At 40.1% G+C, this 23,233-nt stretch overlaps 1 protein-coding gene across 6 annotated transcripts in view; it reads right to left on the reverse strand.

Moving 5' to 3' along the window:
• Positions 1-23,233, reverse strand: part of APLP2 (amyloid beta precursor like protein 2) — a 55,365-nt gene that overhangs the window by 26,644 nt on the left and 5,488 nt on the right. For all 6 annotated transcript variants that reach the window (XM_082201405.1, XM_082201404.1, XM_082201403.1 and 3 more), the window contains exons 2-3: positions 3,760-3,933; positions 2,293-2,422 (exon numbers count right to left, since the gene is read on the reverse strand). In XM_082201405.1, coding sequence (XP_082057531.1) covers positions 2,293-2,422; positions 3,760-3,933 — 304 coding nt within the window. The remainder of the gene's footprint in view (positions 1-2,292; positions 2,423-3,759; positions 3,934-23,233) is intronic.

The following is a 23,233-nucleotide window of genomic DNA, read 5'->3' on the forward strand; positions in this document are numbered from 1 at the left end:
CTAATAGAGCTAACACTTCACATTTAAGCCAGACAGATGAGGCATTTCTAGTCCACGCAGCAGCTTAACCAAACAGTCTACGTATAGTCTGCTTTTTCTTCTTCACCAAGCCTAGCTCTGCTCCCACTCCCATCAACCTATTGTCTCGCATATTTACAGTTCAGCAAGAGTGCCAACTGCGCCTCATTGTCCACTGCCATAGGAAAAGGGAAACCAGAGGAAAAGCAAAGCAAATTATCTACAAGGAGTATGAGGTTAAGTTTCCACCTGCAGCTGAAATTCTGTAAAAAAACAAAACAAAACTGAGGCTGCACAGAAAATAGAGAAGGAGCACAATCACGGTAGTGGCCTATTTTCATTGAAAACTAAATCTTTCGCAGGCCAAGTTCATCTGTTTAGCACTCTAGAAGCACATCTTATGCTTACTGACTCTGCAGAGAATTTCAGAAATCTCCCACAATCTGAGCTCACTTTAATTTTTTTTTTTTAAAGGATATTGATACATGTGACTGACTTAGGAAACTGGAGAAAGCCTCTCACAATATGGCCATGCGGAGACAGACTCTGTTTGCATGACATGCTCCAGTGGCAAACCATTGAGTTGCTTGTCAGGGGTCACCACGTAAAGAGTCCCCACTCTGCCAGTCTTGCTTTTAACAGCAGAAAAACTCTTTCCCCCTCGGACGCCATAGAAATGATGGCCACTACCTGCCTGCAATGGCACAGGGGAAAGCTCAAGCTAGTTTATACAATGTGTTGCCCCATTTTGTTCATTTTCACCTTTAAACCACATTTCACAACCTAGGGAATCGATCTGAATAAACTATGATCAGGGATGAGACATAAAAGATCAGCAAAACAAATACCGCACTAAAGGGACCAGTCTTAACACAGCCATTCACCAACTTGGAGAAGGTGCCACAGAGGCAACTTCAGCTGGCAATTGTGAGAGGTGCGTCTCATGAGACTCCAGAGCAGGGGTAGGCAACCTAAGGCCTGTGGGCTGAATGTGGCCCAATCGCCTTCTCAATCCAGCTCGAGGGCAGTCCAGGAATCAGCGCATTTTAACATGAGTAGAATGTGTGCTTTTATTTAAAATGCATCTCTGAGTTATTTGTGGGGCATACGAATTTGTTCATTTTTATTTTACCCCCCAAAATATAGTCCAGCCCACCACATGGTCTGAGGGACGGTGGACCGGCCCACGGCTGAAAAAGGTTGCTGACCCCCTGCTCCAGAACAACTGAGACAGGACTTTTCATGCTTATAAGGCAAAGGACATTCTACTGGCAAGACTTGAGCTACCCAGCTTAAGGAACATATGAAGTGGCCTTATACTAACTCAGACTGGTGGGCTCTTCAGCATTATATACAGTGGTGCCCCGCAAGACGAATGCCTCGCAAGACGGAAAACTCGCTAGACGAAAGAGTTTTCCGTTTTGGAGGTGCTTCACAAAACGAATTTCCTATGGGCTTGCTTCGCAAGCCGACAATGTATTGCGAGTTCCTGCTGGTCCCCCCCCCTTTTTCTAAGCCACTAAGCCGCTTATCAGCTGATCCGATCAGCAGATAAGCCGCTAAAAGCCACTAATAGCGCTAATCCGCTAATCCGTCAATGGGCTTGCTTCGCAAGACGAAAAAACCGCTAGACGAAGAGAATCACAGAACGGATTCTTTTCGTCTTGCGGGGCACCACTGTACTGACTGGAAGTGGCTCTCTGGGATTTCAGGCTATGGTTCACAGCAAGCTGGTACACTATTCCTTAATTCTAACAATATGCCCACCCCACCATCTCTCTCTAAGCCCCTATTCTGTACTTGGCTCCAAACTAGTGGACCTCAGAGTTCAAGGAAAAAGTGAAGGAGAATTCCTAAGCTTGAAATATCCCCACCCTGACAAATGAGAACAACCAAAACTCCTTTCTTGGGTAGCTCTTGCGTTTATGAAAGATCCACTGCATTTTCTTAAAATTTCAAGTTTCATTTTATGCCCAAAGACTCCATGCAAGTAACAATCAACTAAACAAATCATAGTTAAATCAACAACAGATATGAGCCATACCATATTAATACCATTAATTAAAACCAGCCACAATAAAAAATAGAAAAGGTGTTCTATGCACTCTCTGCATAAATATTTTTAATATTTGCTACTGAAAGAAACACCATTGGCATGATCAATATGCACAGTCAATGTTGATATGAAGTTTCTACATGCAAATAAGGGGTGGGGCGGTAATAACTAAAGGAAATAGACTAACAAAAGTCAGGCATGTCAATGGAAGTACTTACCAAGACACTTGAAGGGAACAACAATGTGGGTGTGGCCTTTGCACTGCTTCTTGCCTGTTTTACACCAGTTTTCAATGCTGACTGCCTCATTGGCTTCCACCACATTTGTAATCTGAAGCTCTGGATAAATCTATTTTAAAAGTGAAAAGAAATACTATACACATGGAGAATTGATAGACTCTTGGCAGGAGACAGGAAAAAAACAACATTTTAAGAAGGAAAGATAACTCCTTAAGGGACACAAAATGTGCAAAAAGCCTGTTATGTTTATCGAAATAAGAAACTAGGTCAACAACAGGCCAGTTCACATGTAATGCCAAATCCCCATTTGGCATTACATGAACGACCCTTTTTCTTGCACATTCCCTTTTGCTTCCTCCTTCCCCCTTCACTTCACATATTCTGCTTTCCTAAGTAATTGTTTATTTAACAGAAACCATAGCTTACCTCTACACTTGAATAAGCAAACTATAGTTTGCATGAGTGAATTCTGGTTGTGCCTTGTGGTGTTATATTAAGCACATAGATATTTAAATTGAACGCCACTCAGACCTGACCATCTCCTATACAGATGAGGAAATTCCTGAAGGTAGTTATTCTGGGCTTGAAAATACTCCAGCCTTGGAAGTTGCAGAAAAATCAAATTTTATCAAGGGTAAAATGGACCTTTCAAGAAAAAATAATCTCCCAAAATTCACAACTGCCAACACAATGATGCTGGTTCTTTGCTTCCTAAACACAAGAACATATGCATGACTTACACATATGCTGAAAGCTTCCTCCTCTATTTGCTTGGGTAGGCACTATCAGATTGTTGCTACCAATGCAGCACCTTAAAAAAGCCGAAACATGCTGCTGTTGTAACACCAATCACCTAGCACAACCGTGATGGTGGCTTTGGGGTTAGTATCCTGGTAGACATGGCCAGGTCAAACACAGGAAATGTGATTGTATCAGGTGCACCTGCAACCTTAAGGCCAGAACCTGCAGCTTACAGTCATTCTTTGTCACTTCTGCCCATTGATGCACTATCACTGAAGTTAACAGTCATCAGGATCTAAATGATGGTTGAACTATCACTACTTACCTCAGGTAACAAGGCAACTAGTGATATACTGTGTGTGTGTGTGTGTGTGCGCGCGCGCGCGCATGCCCCCCCCCACACAGAGAATATATGTCATTGCAAATACTTCTTAATAGCTAGAGAGAGAAAGGAATGCAATCCCCAAACCTTTTACAATGGAAGCTTTTGCAAAATGCTGAACAGACAAGGGTAACACAAATCCAGTGCATATGAGTTTTCATGCACAGGGGAACTACGTCACAAGTGGGACTTCCTCATGATCTCTATGTTGTGGCAAAGTGCTTTGCAGAAGGGACTGCACTGCAGTTGGGAAATTTAGCTGAAGTTATGAGTCATCAGGATCTGAACAAAGGTTGCACCAGCTACAAAGAATGATTGTTTACCTCCTGGCAGTACTGCAGAATCTCTTCTTTCCTTTCAAAACAGCTATTTGTCCCAAAAGTATCAGGTTCCCATTTTCCAGTCTGGATATTGACATGCATATTAAGCTTTCCACAGAACATGGCAATCTGAGGCTCAGCCACAGCAAATCCTGTGCCGGCATTGGCAGCAAGTGCCTATGGAGAAAAAGAAGTTAATGTTACACACAAGTAGCTTTTTCATATTTTTATTTAAGAAATTTATATCCCACCTTTCAGGGCAAAGATCTCCCAAGGGAGGTTATAAACATAACGGAAGTATAAAACATGTGTTAAAATACATATAAAACAATCCAATTGCAAAACTAAAAACAGCAGCAGTTAAAAGCCCATCACACTTTCACCATGAGTCTAGGAAAAGAACTTTGGAAAGAACTGTGTACTTCATAAAAACAACCCTCTCTTGCACCATGAATATGGTGAGCCTTCAGAACTTGAGAACTTCCTCTCACTGCAATGAAGCTTGACAGACCAATGCAAACCACTACTGGTCCTGAGAAGCTAAGCTGCATGACCACACTTCCAGGGGGCTGTTGCTCCTTCTGCCCACTGGAAGGAGAATACAGGGCAAATTGGTCCTTAAAGCCACCTATTAATTCCTTCCATTGGTGTGTGTGTCATGCATGTCTTTCTTTACTGATAAAAGTGACCCTTCTACAGCATTTCAAGACAAAGGAATTCAAACACATTTCCTTAATTAGGAAGGTGGTATGTAAATACATCCAAGTATGTGTATATAACAGCCACATTTGGACCATCATATCTCAGATTGGTGGCACTGTGGTCTAAACCACTGAGCCTCTTGGCTTGCCGATCGGAAGGTCAGCAGTTCGAATCCCCACAATGGGGTGAGCTCCCATTGCTAGCTCCCTGCTCCTGCCAACCTAGCAGTTTGAAAGCACGTCAAAGTGCAAGTAGATAAATAGGTACCGCTCCGGAGGGAAGGTAAACAGCATTTCCGTGCACTGCTCTGGTTTCATCAGAAGCGGCTTAGTCATGCTGGCCACATGACCCAGAAAAACTGCGGATAAATGCCGGCTCCCTCAGCCTGTAAAGCGAGATGAGCGCTGCAATCCCAGAGTCGTCAGGGGTCCTTTACCTTTTTATCTCAGATTATTAAACTAACATATGTGCAAGTCTTTGTTCATGCACAGATCTCCTTTGCTCTTCCCTTCAGCTGATAGTTGCCATTAAACCTCTTTAACTATAACTATTTAACTATTTCTGAAAAAGAAGGTTACAGCTTCAGAACAAGTGAATATACTAAAACGTGGTTTGAATCTGGTTTAACATCTTCGCTTGTACTGAAGCTAGCAGTCTTGTTTTCCCACTTTGGATGAAATGCGAAACTACAGTTAAAAGGCTCCCTGGTTTAACTGCAGCTGACAAAAAAGCAAGGAACCAAGGGGCTCCATGCACAAGCAAGACTTGCTGCATATCTCAGCTTAACAAGGCAAGACATGATTGCCTGAACCAGTTCAAAAAGACAAGATAATTTCAGGCTAAACTAAGCTGCCCCTGGAGAAAGAGGACTCGATCAGTAAAGATGCAACAGCATTCACTGTCAATGCCAGAAGTTATGAATTAGCAGAGCTGAAGAGCTTCACTATAGCAGCTTCGCTCTGCTGCTGTTCCCCAAATAGGATCAACTTGAGGGGTACAATTTTAGACAGTGAAACAGAATCTTCATCATTACTGTTTGCTATTTTCAACCTTTATTACAATTTTCTGTTCCCTCTGAGAATCTAATATGAGGGGGCAGAAAGAAAATAAGCAGGGTTTTATCAGGCAAGACTAGTTCATCTCCAAGATCCGTCATAGCGATGGTTCGCAATTTGTGAGTAGGAAATATGCCTATTAATTTGACTTAAATATTTTGTATGTGTATATATACATACATACACACCAACACTAGCACCTATACCAATAAACCTAGTATACTTGCTGACTAATCATTTAATAATGTATCCCATGATGGTTTCAGTGTTATCCGTAACGCATTATAAAGTAGATGACAAATATTTAGTAAGACCAACAAATTATTCTCTGCCTGATGCAAGGAAAGCCAAAAGTTTTGGCATATACGGCACACTACAGGTACAAAAGTTTGGAAACTCAGCCTAAACCAGACATCAATACAACAACTGGACCAGTGACCCAAATGGGGAATTTGTGATTTACTACTTTGTTCTCTCAGAGGAGGATTCCTTCCAATACTTTGCCTAAATTAGGAAGAAAGTTGTTTGGCCCCTACACCAGGAATATTCTTAACACTTCTAGAAAACAGCCTCACATCCTCTTTGGGAAGGGAGGGACAGCATTAGCACAGGAAGGAAAGAAGAAAACACAATGGCATAGAGAGATTCGTTTATAAAGGCTCAATATTTGGGATAAGAGACTTCCCTGAAAAGGGGCAGCTTGACAAATTTATTGAGAGGAATGACTTCTGTCTTAAACAATCTTGCACATTAACTGATAAATGGTTGGCTTTAGCCTCAATAACCAGCCTGTTATGAGTGTGCTCTGTCCTCTGAACACATTGTTAAGTCACTGTAGAATCAAGTCAAGGGAGCCTGATCCCTTGAATTGAACTCTTGCAGGCAAGTCTGAGAATCCATACTATAAACCTCTTGTTCTCCACACTTGTGCAGCTTCTCATTCGTGCTAACAAACAATGCCAAGCACCAACTCCCTATGCCCATGTCCTCTAGAGATCCTTCCACCTTTCTCCTCCTTATCACTTTGGGCTCAAAGGCAGTCTTCCATCTACTGTATTGGGAAGCCAAATATTTTTTCTACCCCTGAGCTATGGTATCCCACTTTCAAAGTACCTGCTATAGACCTGGAACGTTCAGTCTTAATTGCCTTCCTGGACTACCGAATCCATTTACTACAGAAAAGTAAAGGGAGTCTGAAATGAATATAAAATAAAGGCTGTACTCCCTTCTTTGCCTTCATGTAGCTTCTCCATTAAGCAAAATCTGTTTACAACTGACAAAAGTTGCATGCAGGGCACACTGATTTCTAGTCTGTAGGCTGATTAAAACGAGCCTTTCTACCACACACTATGGTATTCACATACAGGTCTTGAACAACCTGGAATTACTCAAATATCATGGGAGGACAAATGCAAATGTCTGTCGTTTGAAGACCATATTAGCAAGCAAATGAAACTGTTTCAGAAAGAGAGGGTGGAACAGTGTTCAGTGCCAGGAGAAACAGGAGACAGGGCGTGTCTGGAATGTTAACCTTGGGTGTTCACATGCTGCATTGTGCAAAAATAGTCCTGGACTTTGACTTATAACATGCAAAGGATTTATAAGGTCTATCCTACTGTGAGCCACTGTAATTTTCTTTCTTAGAATGGTACTAACAAATGTATGGGACGCGGGTGGCGCTGTGGGCTAAAGCCTCAGAGCCTAGGGCTTGCCGATCGAAAGGTCGGCAGTTCGAATCCCCGCGGCGGGGTGCGCTCCCGCTGCTCGGTCCCAGCGCCTGCCAACCTAGCAGTTCGAAAGCACCCCCGGGTGCAAGTAGATAAATAGGTACCGCTTACCAGCGGGAAGGTAAACGGCGTTCCGTGTGCTGCGCTGGCTCGCCAGATGCAGCTTTGTCACGCTGGCCACGTGACCCGGAAGTGTCTTCGGACAGCGCTGGCCCCCGGCCTATAGATGTGAGATGGGCGCACAAACCCCAGAGTCTGCCAAGACTGGCCCGTTCGGGCAGGGGTACCTTTACCTTTACCTTTAACAAATGTATACAGCAAAACCAAGTGCAAGAAGCTGCAAGGTCAGCTATGCCTATTAGAAATTCATCCAAAATTTGTTCTGCACCAGCATGAACCTTGTTCAAACAGAGATCTTTAAGTCAAGAGGATGCTGTGTTTAAACATTAATGCTGAAGTGTTTATTTTAGCCATCTTTTCAGCTTATCGCCACATTACTAAGGGAAGCTTATCCCATTACTAAGGGAAAGGTATCGCTCCTCCTTGGATTGTTCAAATAGTTTGCATATCACTGGAGACAGGTTGCCATAGAGACATTTAAAATACTTATTCGCAAGTGAATAAGCTAAATGAGTCACTCACCCTCAAGATGTTCCTGTTACCTAAAGCAAGTTCAGGTAGATATATGAACCACAGAGAAGAACATTTCATGTCCAGCAGTACAGGTCAGTGCTTAGCCAATATCATGTACAAAACATTTTTTTTTATTTATTTTTTTTTATTCAGGATTTTCTTGTTTTCTCGTATTTTTTTTTTCCCATGTAACATTTTTACAAATCCATTTCATTTGTTGAGGCATTAGGGGGAGAAGAAAAGAAAAAAGAAAAAAGAGAGGGGATGGAGGGAGGGAGGATGGATAGGGGTGGGGTCGGGTGGCGGTGTTTCTATTATGTTTAATGTATGTAGAGTTTGGTGTCAGCGTTGCTTGTGTTGTTCACTTGTGTTCCTTTGGTGGTGAGAGAGGTTGGGGTTGGCCTAGGGTGTGATTGTTTGCTTGCGATTGGCTGTGGTGATCTTTGTTTTTGTGTGTGGGTGAGGTGGGTGGGAGCATCAGAATCCAATCAGGCTGCTTAAAGCATTCAATTATCTTATGCTAATCATCCAAGCATATGGACAATACGCATGGGGCAGCACACAAATGTCCTAAATAAAAAACTACATAAATAAATAAGTCACCAAAATCAGCTAAGGGTTGTACATCCTTTCATAAGCATAGCCTAAGTGTTCAAATCAAGACCAACCCACATCACACACATCAGTTGTATGAAACAAAATTACAGTTGTTCATAAACCCAGACACACACACGTTCCAACTGAATGTGAGACACGTTAGACCTTCTAATTAAACAGAAGTTACAAAAAAGGATTTAAAGATCACGTACATTACACAAAACAAAAAGTGGCAATCCCAAGATTGTGGGAGTGAGTAGAGGCTGAACTTCCTTCCTTTCTGCTAGAAGTTTTGATCTGAGGACAAAAAAGTCCTCTCTTAACCCAATAGCAGGTTTCACTCTCATATGTGGCTGAAAAACCTCCTACTAGGTTCATCTGTGATGTCCCACTAGTATGCGCTCTCCTACCACCACTGCAAAAAGCCTTCAAGGCATTTCTTTAGATGTTCTGGACATTTTCTGCCAAATTCCGCTGCAAGTTTCCTTTCCACAAAGACATATTCTGCTCTGTAGTAACTTCATTGAAATGGACAGTTTGTGCATTTTCCCAATCCAGGGCAAACCTGGTGAAGCTTGCTTTTTTTTTTCCTGAACAAAGTCAATTTCAAAAATTTCCACTGAGCTGCAAAATAAATGATCAAGAATCAACATTAATCTGAAGGCTGGAAGGGAGCACAGATAAGAGGAAAATTCCAGGATGGGGGTTGTTTTTTTCCAATGTCTTCACATCCAACCACAATATTGATTTATTTTTCATTTTTAATGTCTAGCTTCTTTAATTGCTCCGCTTTACAACTGTTTCTATGCCACTAGCAGCCAGTGGAGATGAAAAGACTTTTAATCATGTTGCCTGGAATGGAGAGAATTGCAATCCAGCCAACAGGCTGCTAAACTATGTGTTTCCTTCAAAACAGCAGGAGGTTCTACAATGGCATTTGCACAGCTGAGGCAGGTCTCTGAAATTTTCGTTGGCCTGGGTGGTGGCCTAACTGCTCTTTGTTTTACTTTATGCAGGATGCAAAATTTGTCGTGAGTGCTTGCTTAAGTATTTATGGTGATTAGTGGTGCAATCTAAGTACATATGGAAAGAATGTTTACTTAAAAGCACATTAATCCTTATCATTTAGCCTCAAAATCAACCAATACTGAGACCAGAGTTTTTACATCAGCAATGACAGATTTTAACCAGGCCCACCCCTGCGTGGTGGTTCATATGAGGCAAGTGATGTGAAATCTCAATATTTTTTTAATTGGAAAAGGTTCTGATGCCCTGAGTGGATCCTATTTAGTATGTTTGCTTGACTTATTTAGTACAGTGGTACCTCTGGATGCGAACAGGATCCGTTCCAGAGCCCCGTTCGCATCCTGAAGCGAACGCAACCCGCGTCTGCGTGTGCGCAGGTCGCAATTCGCCACATCTGCAGCAAAACCTGGAAGTAACGCATTCCGTTACTTTCGGGTCGCCACGGAGCGTAACCTGAAAACGCTCAACCTGAAGCATATTTAACCTGAGGTATGACTGTACAGTGGTACCTCGGGTTACATATGCTTCAGGTTACATATGCTTCAGGTTACAGACTCCGCTAACCTAGAAATAGTACCTTGGGTTAAGAACTTTGCTTCAGGGTGAGAACAGAAATTGTGCTCTGGCAGCGTGGCAACAGCAGAGGCCCCATTAGCTAAAGTGGTGCTTCAGGTTAAGAACAGTTTCAGGTTAAGTACGGACCTCAGGAACGAATTAAGTACTTAACCCAGGGTACCACTGTACTGTAAACCGAACAGAAAAAATTGCATAATTTACATACTGTGCATGGCAACCCATGCCGGTAGTGTAGATTTTGGCTCAACTCTGTCACCCTCCCACCCCCCCAAAGCTCAACAACTTTTGAAATATGGTAACCCTAGAGTTAGAAACTAAGTCTTTGGAAGGGGGCTTAATGGAGGAACAAGAGAACAGCAGTTTGAATTCTCCCCAACAATCATGATTCCCATCTGCATTTGACTTTATTAGTCAGCAGGCCCCAGACTCTACTACAACAAAAACTAAGTTGAAAGACTAATGGAAGACCTCTGAATGCAGGATGCTGTGTGAACAAGTTTTTATGTTAGACAATAGCAATAAACTCCTGAGATTAGTATGCATTGTCACTCTGCAGAGCACTTCTAACAAAACTTAGATTCAAGTTCACCCATGAGACACCAAAGAGGATTTGTCAAAGCAAACACTTGGTGTCACATCTTGTAATTGCAGCATGAACAAACTGGAAGAGTGAGACTATTGGTTCTAATATTTAAGAAGGCACACAGCAGCATCACAGCCTTGTGCACATTAACTTGGGTTGGAATCAACTGAAATAGATTAACCCAAGCCACTAAAACTGGGACAATTTATATAAGGTTATTCAGAACAGAAAGACTTTGGTACAAACAAAAGCAATCTTGGAGGCAGGGGGAGATTTGTTTACTTGCAATTCTACCAACATATTTACATTATTTATAGGCTACCCTAAAACAAGAAATTATCTGGATGGCTCACATAATAAAAGCCACAGACTTCTAAAAAGATTTAAATCAGATCTAAAAACTGGAGAGCGAAGAATAATCAATAAGGTCACACTCCCGCCTCCCCCACCTCTCCCACAAAGCCTATCCAACAGAGTGATCAAGGCAATTTCATTATTAAAAGCAGAACTAAACCTCAATTTAAATGGATCTACTTCATCCAAGAGTGCTTAGATTTGGCTAGCAGCCACCCACTCCAGCACTTTGCCCAAGGAAGGGATGTTACCCAGCACCCTGTTGCTGCTCAGATCTTCTGGGTTTCACGGAGTGACAATCTGAACAGCCTAATCCTGTTCCCATTTCAGCCTTATGGCATTCAATCATAGGTCCCATTCTGTCCCATTTTGTGGAAAGACAAGTTCACATTTAAACTGTACACATTGTGAACATACTTGCATAAAATTTACCCTTTTCAGTGTATTCATCCATACAATACATATTAAATAATACATGTGTACATACTTTTTGTTCACCAAATGCTACAACACAAATTTCATGAAATGTGCAATGTGACTTGGAGTTTCACTCTGATCCATAAGCAATTTTTGGTTATGAGATTACTCCTTTGTAAAATGTGGACCAAACAAATTCCTCTTCTATCGCTAGTTCAAGGTAAGCTTTTCCAGCAGCTGTATCAATTTTCTATAATGAAGCTGGGATCACTTCCCAGACCCAGCCAGTCAGCCATCTAATCTTTGCTAGAGATAATAACCCAAGCCAGAAACTGATTTTACCAGGCTGGGGAGACAGTAGATATGTATAAATAAAATAAGACGTGTTCCACAAAGCACATGTCACTGAATGTAAACTTCTAGCATCAAAGGCACACCGAATGCGCCCACCTTGAAGCTTCAGTTTGTTTGCATTTAGACAAACCAGAAAGGCTCGATGTGGACACAGGAGTTGTCGTAACTACTACTAATAATTCAGCTGTGGCTCCTTGTATTGAATTGTATTTAAACCTCATGTCTGGCAAGAACGCAAACAAAAGGGCTCCTGTCCTGCGGTTCTCAGTCAAGTATGAGCTGTCAGAGCGAGAGAGGCTGGCCAGTAAGATGTCAACTGAGCATGTCAATGTGCTGGTTGCAAAGGAGAGAGTGACCACTGGTTAGTTGCAATTGTTATCTCCTAAAATAACACTAGGTGCTGGGACTTAAGAATTGAACTATTTCATGGGAAGAGTTTAGTCCTTAAAGGAAGTGGGGGGAAATCATTCACTGAGTTTGTAGGTATCCTATCAATTTCCTCCAATGATGTCATGAAAGGAGCACATGAGGTTGCCATGTTTGTCCATCCAGTTCAGCATTGCCTTCACTGTTAGTGACTCTAGTGGGTCACTACGCCTTTTCTTCAAAGCATTGTAACAGCCCACAGGCATAATTTCAGCACTTCTTCTTTAATGTTGTGCCTAATTTTTTCCTGGATATTTAGTGTATTTTGCTGTTATGTATCGAACGATTCACTACTTGTGGTTTCAACTGTAATTTGTGTAACCACTTAGATTTTTTAATACTAAACAAAACAAAAACAAATGAACGAAATGAAACAACAATGACTTCTGCCTTAATTAGGACTGAGAATCGTCATAGATGCAAACTCCTACATCTGAAGAACTTTGATGGACTCCAAATTCAACCAGCATGGCCAATGGTCAGGGATGTTCTGAGTTTAAGCCCAGCAACAACTGAAGAGTCACAGGTTCTCTGCCCTGTTTTAAAGTCACAACCACTTCGTTACATCAAGAGCTTTGACCAATCAGCTTTTATGATCCATCTTCATTTAAGCTAGATGTAACAAGAATTAATCACTACCATTACTTTTGATTTAGCCATGAAAAGCTTAGTTACATGAAGCAATGCTGCAAATAAACCAGCCAAGTGTAGTTTGAGCCAATCTGTAGTATAAAGTACGCTGACATTTTTCTTTAGATCTTATGCAAAATTAGCCATAAATTTCAGTGTACTCAGCCCATGGGAATGTCTGTTCTAGAACCATTCAGAGGTTGAATAACCTTTCAGTAATGCATTAGCTCTCACTTTACTTCAGTGTACTGGAAATTCCAGCAGTTTCTTTGGAGCACTGATGAAATTCACTCTCTTCAGCAAGGACAAAGAATTTGTTCCTAGGAAATTGATCCTTAGAGATCGTATGTGTTCAGGAGCTAGCCTCAAGTATTCCCTTCCGCACCAGCTCCCCAGCACTTGAAAAAACACTGGGAGGCAGAAAGAACATACAAGACTATAAACCTTTCCTGGCTGTAGACTTTAATCTCTGAGGTCACAGTCACACATTCACTGGATATTGATTTATTATTATTATTATTTACACAAATACAGTAGATCACGTTCACATTATGCTTCAGGTTCATATATGGTTCACCTGTGATGTGCATGCCTTTTAGGATGAGACTAAGGAGGTAGATGTAGAAGGTTTTTAATCCATCAGTCTTCTGAAATTATTGTTGGCGTGGAAAGAATTTTGCATTGTGCTTCAAACTGTTTTTTCCTAGTTGCTCTTCCTGCCTTTATTCAGCAGCTAGATAGCTGGAGCTCAGGAAGACTAATTAATGCCTAACATAGCAAGCCATAGATCTAAAGATGAGCAACTCTTTTAAGCTTTAGTATTTTTTTATTTTTTTAAAAAGCTAGTATATGCAACAACAAACTCAGGCAAGAGGGGAATAATTATTGTTTGTAGTCAGATTTGCTCAGCTAGATAATACCAGCCACTGTCTGACTTTGAATTTAAATAGTGCATAACAACATACTTCTCTGGTTTTCTGGAATTTGTTTCACCCGATTTCTATAGGAAGCCCTAGTGCACAGATCCACTCTATGGCCAACATCAAGGGTCAAGGGAATATGCTACCATCACCCAATCTTAATGCCTTTTAGGAGGCAGCACAGTCATGTGTAAGCAACTCACCTGTACTCCATTTTATTTTGTAGTCTTAGACAGAAAAATACATTGGAAGAATGCATCAGCCTTTTGGATTTTTACATTTCAGAAGTGGATGTTGGGAACATTATGGCTGCATTTTTCTTCAATATAGTTTATCAATATGGAAATCTACTAGTACTTCTAATTATAATTGTTATAATAAAGTTGTTGTGGATATATACTGCACTGTTAAAATAAGTTTTGCTTCCTCAGCAAGGACACCGTACATAATTAGGGCACATTGAATTTTTCAAATTTCAAATTCCCAAAATGAGGGGTGCTAAAAAGTTGCAATCTGACTTGGGAATTCAAAATATATTGTGTTTACATTAATATAGTTTAGTTTTGCTTGATAAATAACTACATATTTACTTTTGAATGTTTTTGTGACATTTCCAATAATTTTAAACTTGACTTGACTTAAACTTGACTAAAAAAACCTGATGAAACTTGTTTATATTTCTTATTAACTGATGTAATTACTTCCTAATGTTGTTTTATGATTACATGGTAATGTTGTATACTTATCAGGACATGTTTTATGCAAAAAAAAAAATTTTAAGACATTTTTAGAAGGTAAAGTAAAAATTCTTTGGTTTTTCTATAGCAGTTTATGCGCTTTTAAATCAAACATAGATTTACCAAGCTAAATGTTGTCCAACCACAAAAGTAATAGCAGTTTTGAATTCCTCACATCCAAAAACGTATTTTGAAGACCTGTCACTGAATAAATTTGCAAAAATTAAGTTTGACCCATAAAATGACATTCTAATCATGTATATCATTGACATGTTTATATTTTGTTTCTCTTGCCTGTGTGCATGAGTGTAAATTGTGTGCACCAAAACATCTGATGAGGTGGGCTCTTGTTCACAACAACTTATGCCACCATAAAACAGTAATTTGTAGGTATGCAAAAACAGTCTGGTACATTACTTACTTAAATGTAAGCAAAAAGATATTTTTCTTTGAATTCCTCAATCTTCTTGGATATCCAAGGAATATGACAGTACCAGGACATCAGATACAAGATTTGTCCCAACACGAATAATCAAATAAATTAACTGTCAAGCCATGGTATTTTTTATGTAGTATCAAAGTTAGTGATACTCCTTTAAATGTGCATGTTGCTACTGGAGTTTATTTTCTTTTTGCATGCATTTAGATGACTCCTGTTTGACTGAAGCAATGTCAAATCTTGATACATATGTGCATTAGATAAACAGATCAGTTTTACTGGTAGAATTTAGTGCAAAGCCAAAGGACTCATTCAAGGTCATGGTAATTACTCTGACTGGATTAGTACCTATCCCTCCTCCTCCCACTAACCTCTGTAATTAGTCTTATAGGATGATAAATTACCGCTTTCCCACAGGAATTATGAAAGTTTAATCCACAAAGAAAGCTAAAGAAGTTGCCTTTGTTTTAGAGTTATGCACTTTTTGGAAGGAGTCTGCTCCCTGCTCCCCCCTGCAATGTAATAAAACATTTAACAATCGTTCAGCATCCCCAGAAACATTTTTTTACAAGGAGTTCATAACTTCCTTTAAAAAGGTGAGTACCAGGAACAGTCTTTAGACTCCTGGGTATTCCTTGCTTCTGACCTAGATTATTTCAACTGTGGGCATCCTGCTTCAAAAGTAGGACTTCTCTTTTGCAATGAGAACTTTTAAAAGAACGTGACTAAGATATGCTGCAGTTCTGCTTGATCTATGTGGATAATATGAGTCTGTCTGTTGCTGACACAGTAGGCACTGCAAATCTAACCATACAAATTAATAACAACAACCATTATTGTTATTGCTACTATTATTATTATTATTATTATTATTACTACAGTGGTACCTCGGGTTAAGAACTTAATTCATTCCGGAGGTCCGTTCTTAACCTGAAACTCTTCTTAACCTGAAGTACCACTTTAGCTAATGAGGCCTCCTGCTGCCACCATGCCACCGGAGCACAATTTCTGTTATCATCCTGAAGCAAACCTCTTAACCCAAGGTACTATTTCTGGGTTAGCGGAGTCTGTAACCTGAAGCGTCTGTAACCCGAGGTACCACTGTGTGTATCACTACTACCATCACATTACGCAACAACAACAATTATTGTTATTGTTATTATTACTATTGCTACTAGCATCACATTATGCACATAAACATTCATCAATTGGGAAAGATCTTGGGATTATCTTTCTCCCAACAGCCAGGGCCAAACCATGATTTTCAACATCTTCGCCCTCACCAAGTACTCAGAAATATTTGTTCATCCATTGGTTCTCTCATTCTCACACACCTGTCATCCTACCAGTGACTATGCCCCCTCAACTCAACCCAACTTTTAAAAGGAAAACTCTACTCTTGAATACTTTAGGGTTCCCCGTCCGCACTTACCTCTGAACTGCAGAAATTTGGAGGAATAGTGCAATGAAATATAAAGGCAGCAGAAAAATACACATAATGCTGCACCATCATAGAAACAATAGAATGTCAGCATCTAGAACTAATGCCTGCGGGCCGGATCCGGCCCAATCGCCTTCTAAATCAAGCCCGCATATGATCCAGGAATCAATGTGTTTTTAATGAGTAGAATGTGTCCTTTTATGTAAAATGCATCTCTGGGTTATTTGTGGGGCATAGGAATTTGTTCATCCCCCCCAAAAAAAATATAGTCCAGCCCCCACAAGGTCTGAGGGACAGTGGACTGGGCCCCCTGCTGAAAATGTTTGCTCCCACCCCCCCACCCCGGTTTTAGAAGCTTGCTTTAAAGGCTAGGGGAAAGCAAGCAGGACAAGGCCGGCTCCCTCAGGAAGCAATTCCAAAAACACAATGCTACAACTGAAAAGAACCTGTCTCACGTCCCCCCAGTTCACTTCTAAAGGTGGGAGAATAAATAAAAGGCAACCTTTTTTAATTAAAATGCCCAGCACCCCAGGATTTCAGCAAACTCTTAGCCTTAACAGGAAGTTAAAGGCAAACACTATAACTGTGCAGTCACATCACCTCCAAACTAACAAATTCAGTGGTCACAAAGTGGTGAGATCAAGCTATGATGAAAGAGTAAAAAAGCTATCCAGCACTTATAAACACACACACACACCCCGCTCAAAACCAATGAAAAACTACGGGTGGCCAACTCTATTCAACAATTATACATATTCAGTGCTGGAATTAACATCTCTGAATATTTACATGTTTAGTTACTGATTAGAGGTCATATCCTCTATGAAACTATGTCCAGGTACATGAGGCAGTTAATGTGGAAACACAAAATGAGATATCGGATCTGCAAAATGGTGCTGAATTCGCATTTCAGTCTTTCAAAGATAATTGTAACTGGCACAGGCCTCTAGAAACTCATCACCCAGTATACCATAGCAAGGGATTCTCTTTTATTGTGGTAAGCATTGTTTGCATTTCAGAGATAACACATTAAAACCATGAGCTAGAGAACCATGAGGTTTTTTTTCCTAGCCAAAGGTGTGTTTGCCAACCACTGCTCCAGACTATAGATGTCTCTTTTTTACCAGATGAAAAAGTACTAGAAACAGTAACTCAAAGTCATGGAGCAGATATTGTTTAGGACTGTATAGCATGGACTGATAAACCCTAGACTGAATGGCATACTTGCCATTGCATCAACAAGGTGATTCTTTGTTCATTTCACTTTGATAATGCTTTTGATAGCTTGGCAACTTCAATTGAAATGTTTTTTGTTACAAAATGAGACTTAGAGTCAATATATTCATATGTTTGCTGGCATCACCACCTACATTACACAGGAACAAGTTACCTTGGTGTCATATAAGGCTTAACTCTTGCTTTGAATGGATTAATAGAATGATGAGCCTGTGACTCAGTATTTACTTGCTAGCACAAAGCACTGTCCCTACGTTCAGTGAAAATGCAACGAAGGTGAGGGAAACAGCCATTCATTTATACTTAAACTGAGGAAGGGAGGGCAGGAACACCTTATGAAGTGTGTTGTGCTTATTTTGCCTTGAGTGCAGGGGTCATGAATCAACAGCTGCTTGCTGACCCATGCATTCCTGGCAAAATGAAGGCAACACATTTCAAAAATGAAAAGGAACTTATTATTTCCTATACCGCAACTCCATGGACAACATTTATAAAGTATGAAGCAGCCCATACAGCTGATTTTAGTGTACAGTCTCCAGGTGCCAGAGTTTTCGGAATATATCCAGAGGCAAATCAGTGTACTTTCACACAGACAAAATCTGGAAAACCCTTGTGCATGTGTTACACTGGGAGTATCTGCTCTGTTCTTCTGAGGAATATATTTCATTTTTAAAAAACAGGGCTTCCCAAAATTGGGTCAGCTGTTTTTTGAATTGCAGTTCCCATCATCCCTGACCACTGGTCCTGAAAGTTAGGGATGATGGGAGTTGTAGTCCAAAAACAGCTGGAAACCCAAGTTTGGGAAACACCATTTTGAAATCTTGCCCACAATGTCAGAGGAAGAAGTTGTGAAAAGGGGAAGCTCTAAAGAGCAGTGATTCACTACAGTACTTCCCAATTCCTGGGGAACCACTTTCTGGTTCTTCCCCACAACCCTCACTATGAAATTTCTCTCAGCAATTATAAAGGGCTTCTAGATAAAAATATATATTTAAATTTAACACAGATTATATGAAAGTTATGGATGAAACTTTAAATATCATGCTAACAACCACAAAGACAAGAGGAACAAATACAGCCCTGATTGCAACTTTGTATTTAAAGAAATAATGCAAGTATGTAGAGGAGAAAAGGAAGACAGTGACAGGTTTACTTCCACAAAGAGAACATCTCGGAAAGAACAGCAACTTTATTAAAATATATCAGATTTGCAGTTACAGTGGTGCCTCGTAAGACAAAATTAATTCGTTCCGCGAGTTTTGTCGTCTTGCGATTTTTTTCGTCTTGCGAAGCACGGTGTCGGGAAAGTTTTGGAAAAGCTTCAAAAATCACCAAAGTCTTTAAAAACCTCAAAAAAGGCTACCACACTGCATTCTATGAGTTGCTCCTCGAAGTCAAGTCGCAACTGTATTAACGGTGTTAAGAAAAAGGAAAACAAACTTGCAAGACGTTTCCATCTTGCGAAGCAAGCCCATAGGGAAAATCATCTTGCGAAGCAGCTCAAAAAACAAAAAACCCTTTCGTCTAGTGAGTTTTTTGTCTTGCGAGGCATTTGTCTTGCGAGGTACCACTGTATTTGAATAGCTTGGCTGTAAAATTGCATTGCCACCTAAACAGGAAGACTGCAGTCAAGAGAGCCTTCAATTAGTGGTTTTATAGGCTCCAAGGTCAAGATACGACCTTAATATCAATTGAAATGCAGAGTCCTATAACCTCTGCATCTCCTTCCGCCACTAATAAATCTGCTGATAACAAGAATGAACCTCTCATTTACACCTGTATGACCAAAGTAAAAAGTGAAGAGGATTTGTTTCTTCCCCCAGACCCACTTCTGTTGATGTTCAGGGGAAGTAGCTGAGCGAAAGAGAAGTCTCAATAGCTTGATGGTATTAACATCATCACTAAGCAAGCCAACCCTTTAACAGGTTTCTGAATCACATATTGGTATCCATACTTAGCCATGAAAAGTGTGTACTAGGGCAACAATGTAACAAAACTTAAAAGATGATTCAGCCAAAGGGCGACACAAATCTATGCTTAGAAAAAAGCTTAACGGCAATATAAAATTAAGAAGTAAATTACAGTGCTTGGCAAAGAGAATCTGCCAGTTTAACTGGTTTCGTTTGATCCTGAAAAACAGTCTATACATCTTCAGCAGGCACTCTTGTAATCATTACAAGAAACTGCCAAGTGCATGTGCTGTGAGCAAATTTGTTAAACTTTTAAAATCTAGATGTGCATCCCTTCTTTGATGTCTCTTAATTCTTTCCACCATGGCAGATTATGGTTTGTTGTTAAAGAAACTCTAAAATGTGAGGTTTACATTCTGCAAGAAGAGTTCAAGAATGCTGTACACTCTGCCCTACTGCTTCCTGGTTCAAGTGGAAAAACATGACATTTTCTTTGAAGAATTTTGCCTCTGGATTGCTGCTCTATTCTGACTGGAGTAGGCCTACTGCAGTCTGTATGGTTAACCACAGAAGCTGTTAGCTCCCTTACAAATTGTTAGATTTAAGTCACTAAATTAAGAGACTGGTTATTTACATGGCAGAAGTCAGACTAGGGCTCAAGTTCACCAGAAAGAGGCAAAAGCAGGACAATGGCTTTCCAAGATCACCCCACCCGTCCAACTAGCCACTGCTGTGCCTACATGTGGACATGAACTTATTTCCAGCTGAACATGCAGGAAGTGATGCCATGGTAGGAAAGAATACTGTGCATGCTAGCCCTTAGTCCCTAAATAGTCAGGTATTTATAAATTAGCAATTAGAAAACAAAAACTGCTACAAGCTTACAAGCAGACTTTCCTGGACATCTTGCCAAAAATACACAGAATTAATTGTAAACAGATTTTTTTTAAATGAAAAAGCATACCACCAGTCTTAGCTTCCTTCCACAATGAAAGAGACTCAGACATCAGCCAGTGTGCTGTCACCATGCATTTTTATCCCATCAATGATGAGCTGGTCTGAAGGGCAAATTGATTATAGCACTGATGATCTTGAGGCCTTGTAGCCCATGGCTAGGAAAATGATGAATAATTTTAAAGATTTTCCCCCTGAGCAAAAGCATGAAGACACTGTACTAAACTGGACTGTTTTCCAGTTTAAGATCAGGGATGGGGGATATTCATGTCAGATTTGATTAGTTTAGACATGGACCACTGAGGAACTCAAATGTATACATGCCAACCACAAAAATAAACTGTCTCCAATGAATTAGACATGAATTATGCCCAATAGTTACACTTGCCAGTTATCAAACGTAGTAAATTAGCCTTGTTGACAACTGAAGATACTAAATGCTAACGGATTATAGTTTTGGATAACAAAACTAAGACATGGGAGTGGGGTGGGAGCTTTGCAAATGAAAAGTAAAATTGCTAAATATAGATCCTGGTGGCCATGTGTCAACCTCTGCTATCAAATCCAACATACTGTCTCCAATAATACCATAATTGATCAAAATAAATCAAATGTGTAAATACCAAGAACAGGGACATGGACAATACTGGATTAAATACGTACCTTTTCAAAGGAGAAATATAAAATATTTGGTAGCTAAGTATTACCTGTAAACTGATAGTCTTTTGAAGCACATCTAAAATTGATGTTCAGTGCATTCTGTCTGTGATTGAACTTAATTGGGAACCAGATCTCCAATTGCAATTTCTAGTACCTTTTTGTCTGCCAGGCATTTAGGGGTTTGTGTTATATAAACCATACAGTGATTTGCAATACCCTGGACTATATCTTGAAGCAGGGTTAAGAAAAATTAACACACTTCCATTCCCACATAGAAAAAACATCTTATAGCATTTTACATAACAGTTTGGGGAAAAACAGGTGATTGTGTCTAAACAGATTTTACACTCATTTTTATTGTGTTTTGCTGTTCGCAAGCTATGCTGTATCAATATAAGAACAGACAAGGTGTACTTTGCTGTAGACTAAAGATAATAGCAAGCAGCATAAAATGTAAAAAATCAGTGAAACAATGCCAACAGACCAAAAACAAAATCATCATCCAGAAAATATACAACCTGAACAGGATAAAACAGCATAAATCATCCATACCAGGTTACAGAAGCAAGCACCCAGCCTGGAGGCTACAGTTCTGTCTCCACTAGAGGTAGGTATGTGACTTTTGGCTTTTTAAAAAAAAAAATCAGAGCTTTACCAGTCTACCAAACATAGATCTCAACTTCCCATTTCCCCTCTACAGGCCACATTTTAGAAGATAGCAGGGTTATTCTTTCACCACTTGACCTCCACAGACAGTATCTTAAGCTGTCATCACCCATGCCAAAACCACAGCTGTTAGCAAGCATTACATGCTGGCCTACAATTTGCACTACTGCAATCATGGTGGAAAATGTGGTGGACCTACTACTGATAACCCATCACCATATGTCAAGTCTGACTTCAGCTTTTAGCTTGCAACTCTGGTCAGCAATTACAGTGGTTTTCCCAAAAAAAACCTGCAATTCGGTGAAGGGTTGTGGGCAGCACCTAAAAAATGTTCTAAAGCAGCATGTCAGTAAGCTCTGCTACAATAAGAGTCATTGAGAACAGCTAGCTACTAGATCTGCTTGCTATTCTGTGTACAATCCATTTCACAGGCACATACACAGTTTTAAACAGATGACTTTAATCCAGCCAACCAGCCAAAGTTAGCAATGACTATACATGCTAGAATATAACTCAGTCATACAACAAACATGGGCTAGACTGTGCCCATAGTCTTCAACTGTGCATTTAAGCAAATAGAGAAGATCCATTAGTTTTGCCTTCTAATTCCTACAGAGAAAAATAAATCAAGACATAATTTCAACCTCATCAATGAGCATTCTTGTATCTGCTAAGATTTAAACAGTTACAGATAGCTGTGATAAGGACTGTAGCTTTTGCAGACCTGCAGTACTAGTAATAAGAGTTTTGCCATAACGCTGCACCAAAGCAGAATGAAGTATATGAGAAGAGGTAAGCAAGCAAAAACATTTAGAGCAGATCGCCTGTTCAAGACCTCTTCTGTTTCATGACCTGAGAAAGCTGTGCAGAGAACAAAAGATGTGAAAGGGAATATTTTAAGAACAGGGGCTAAAGTTAATGCAATTTGAAAATGGAACTAATGAAGCAGTACATAGAAGCTATATATGCTGCTTATAAGACTTCAAGGGTAAAGTTACTAGCTCAAAACGTATTGAGCAATTGAGCACAATGAGCTGTGTACTATAAAAAGGTTGAATGCATAGAGTGTATAGCTGAAGGCTATAAACAAATTGCAAGTTCTGATTTAGAAGACACTATTAAAGCTGGAAGTTGCCATTTCCAGAGGATACCATAGTTCCTCAAAACTAGATTTTTGTGTGACATCCATCTTCTGTCCTTATATGTACAATACCTTTCAGAAGGCAACTCATCCATAACAACAAAAATTCCAACTGTAAGAATTTTATTGGAATGAGTAACAACTAGAAATGTAAATGTGCAAAAGCAATTCCAAAATGAAACACCAACAGGGTTAGAATATTAATTCAAATTGCTCCAACTACTACTCAGAGTTCTATTTCTTTCATGTAGCTTGATCTGCAGTAAAGTCAAGCAATGGACAAAGCTGTATTA

The sequence above is a fragment of the Podarcis vaucheri genome (assembly GCF_965113315.1).
Source record: "Podarcis vaucheri genome assembly, chromosome: 15".
In the NCBI taxonomy this organism is placed as follows: Eukaryota; Metazoa; Chordata; class Lepidosauria; order Squamata; family Lacertidae; genus Podarcis; species Podarcis vaucheri.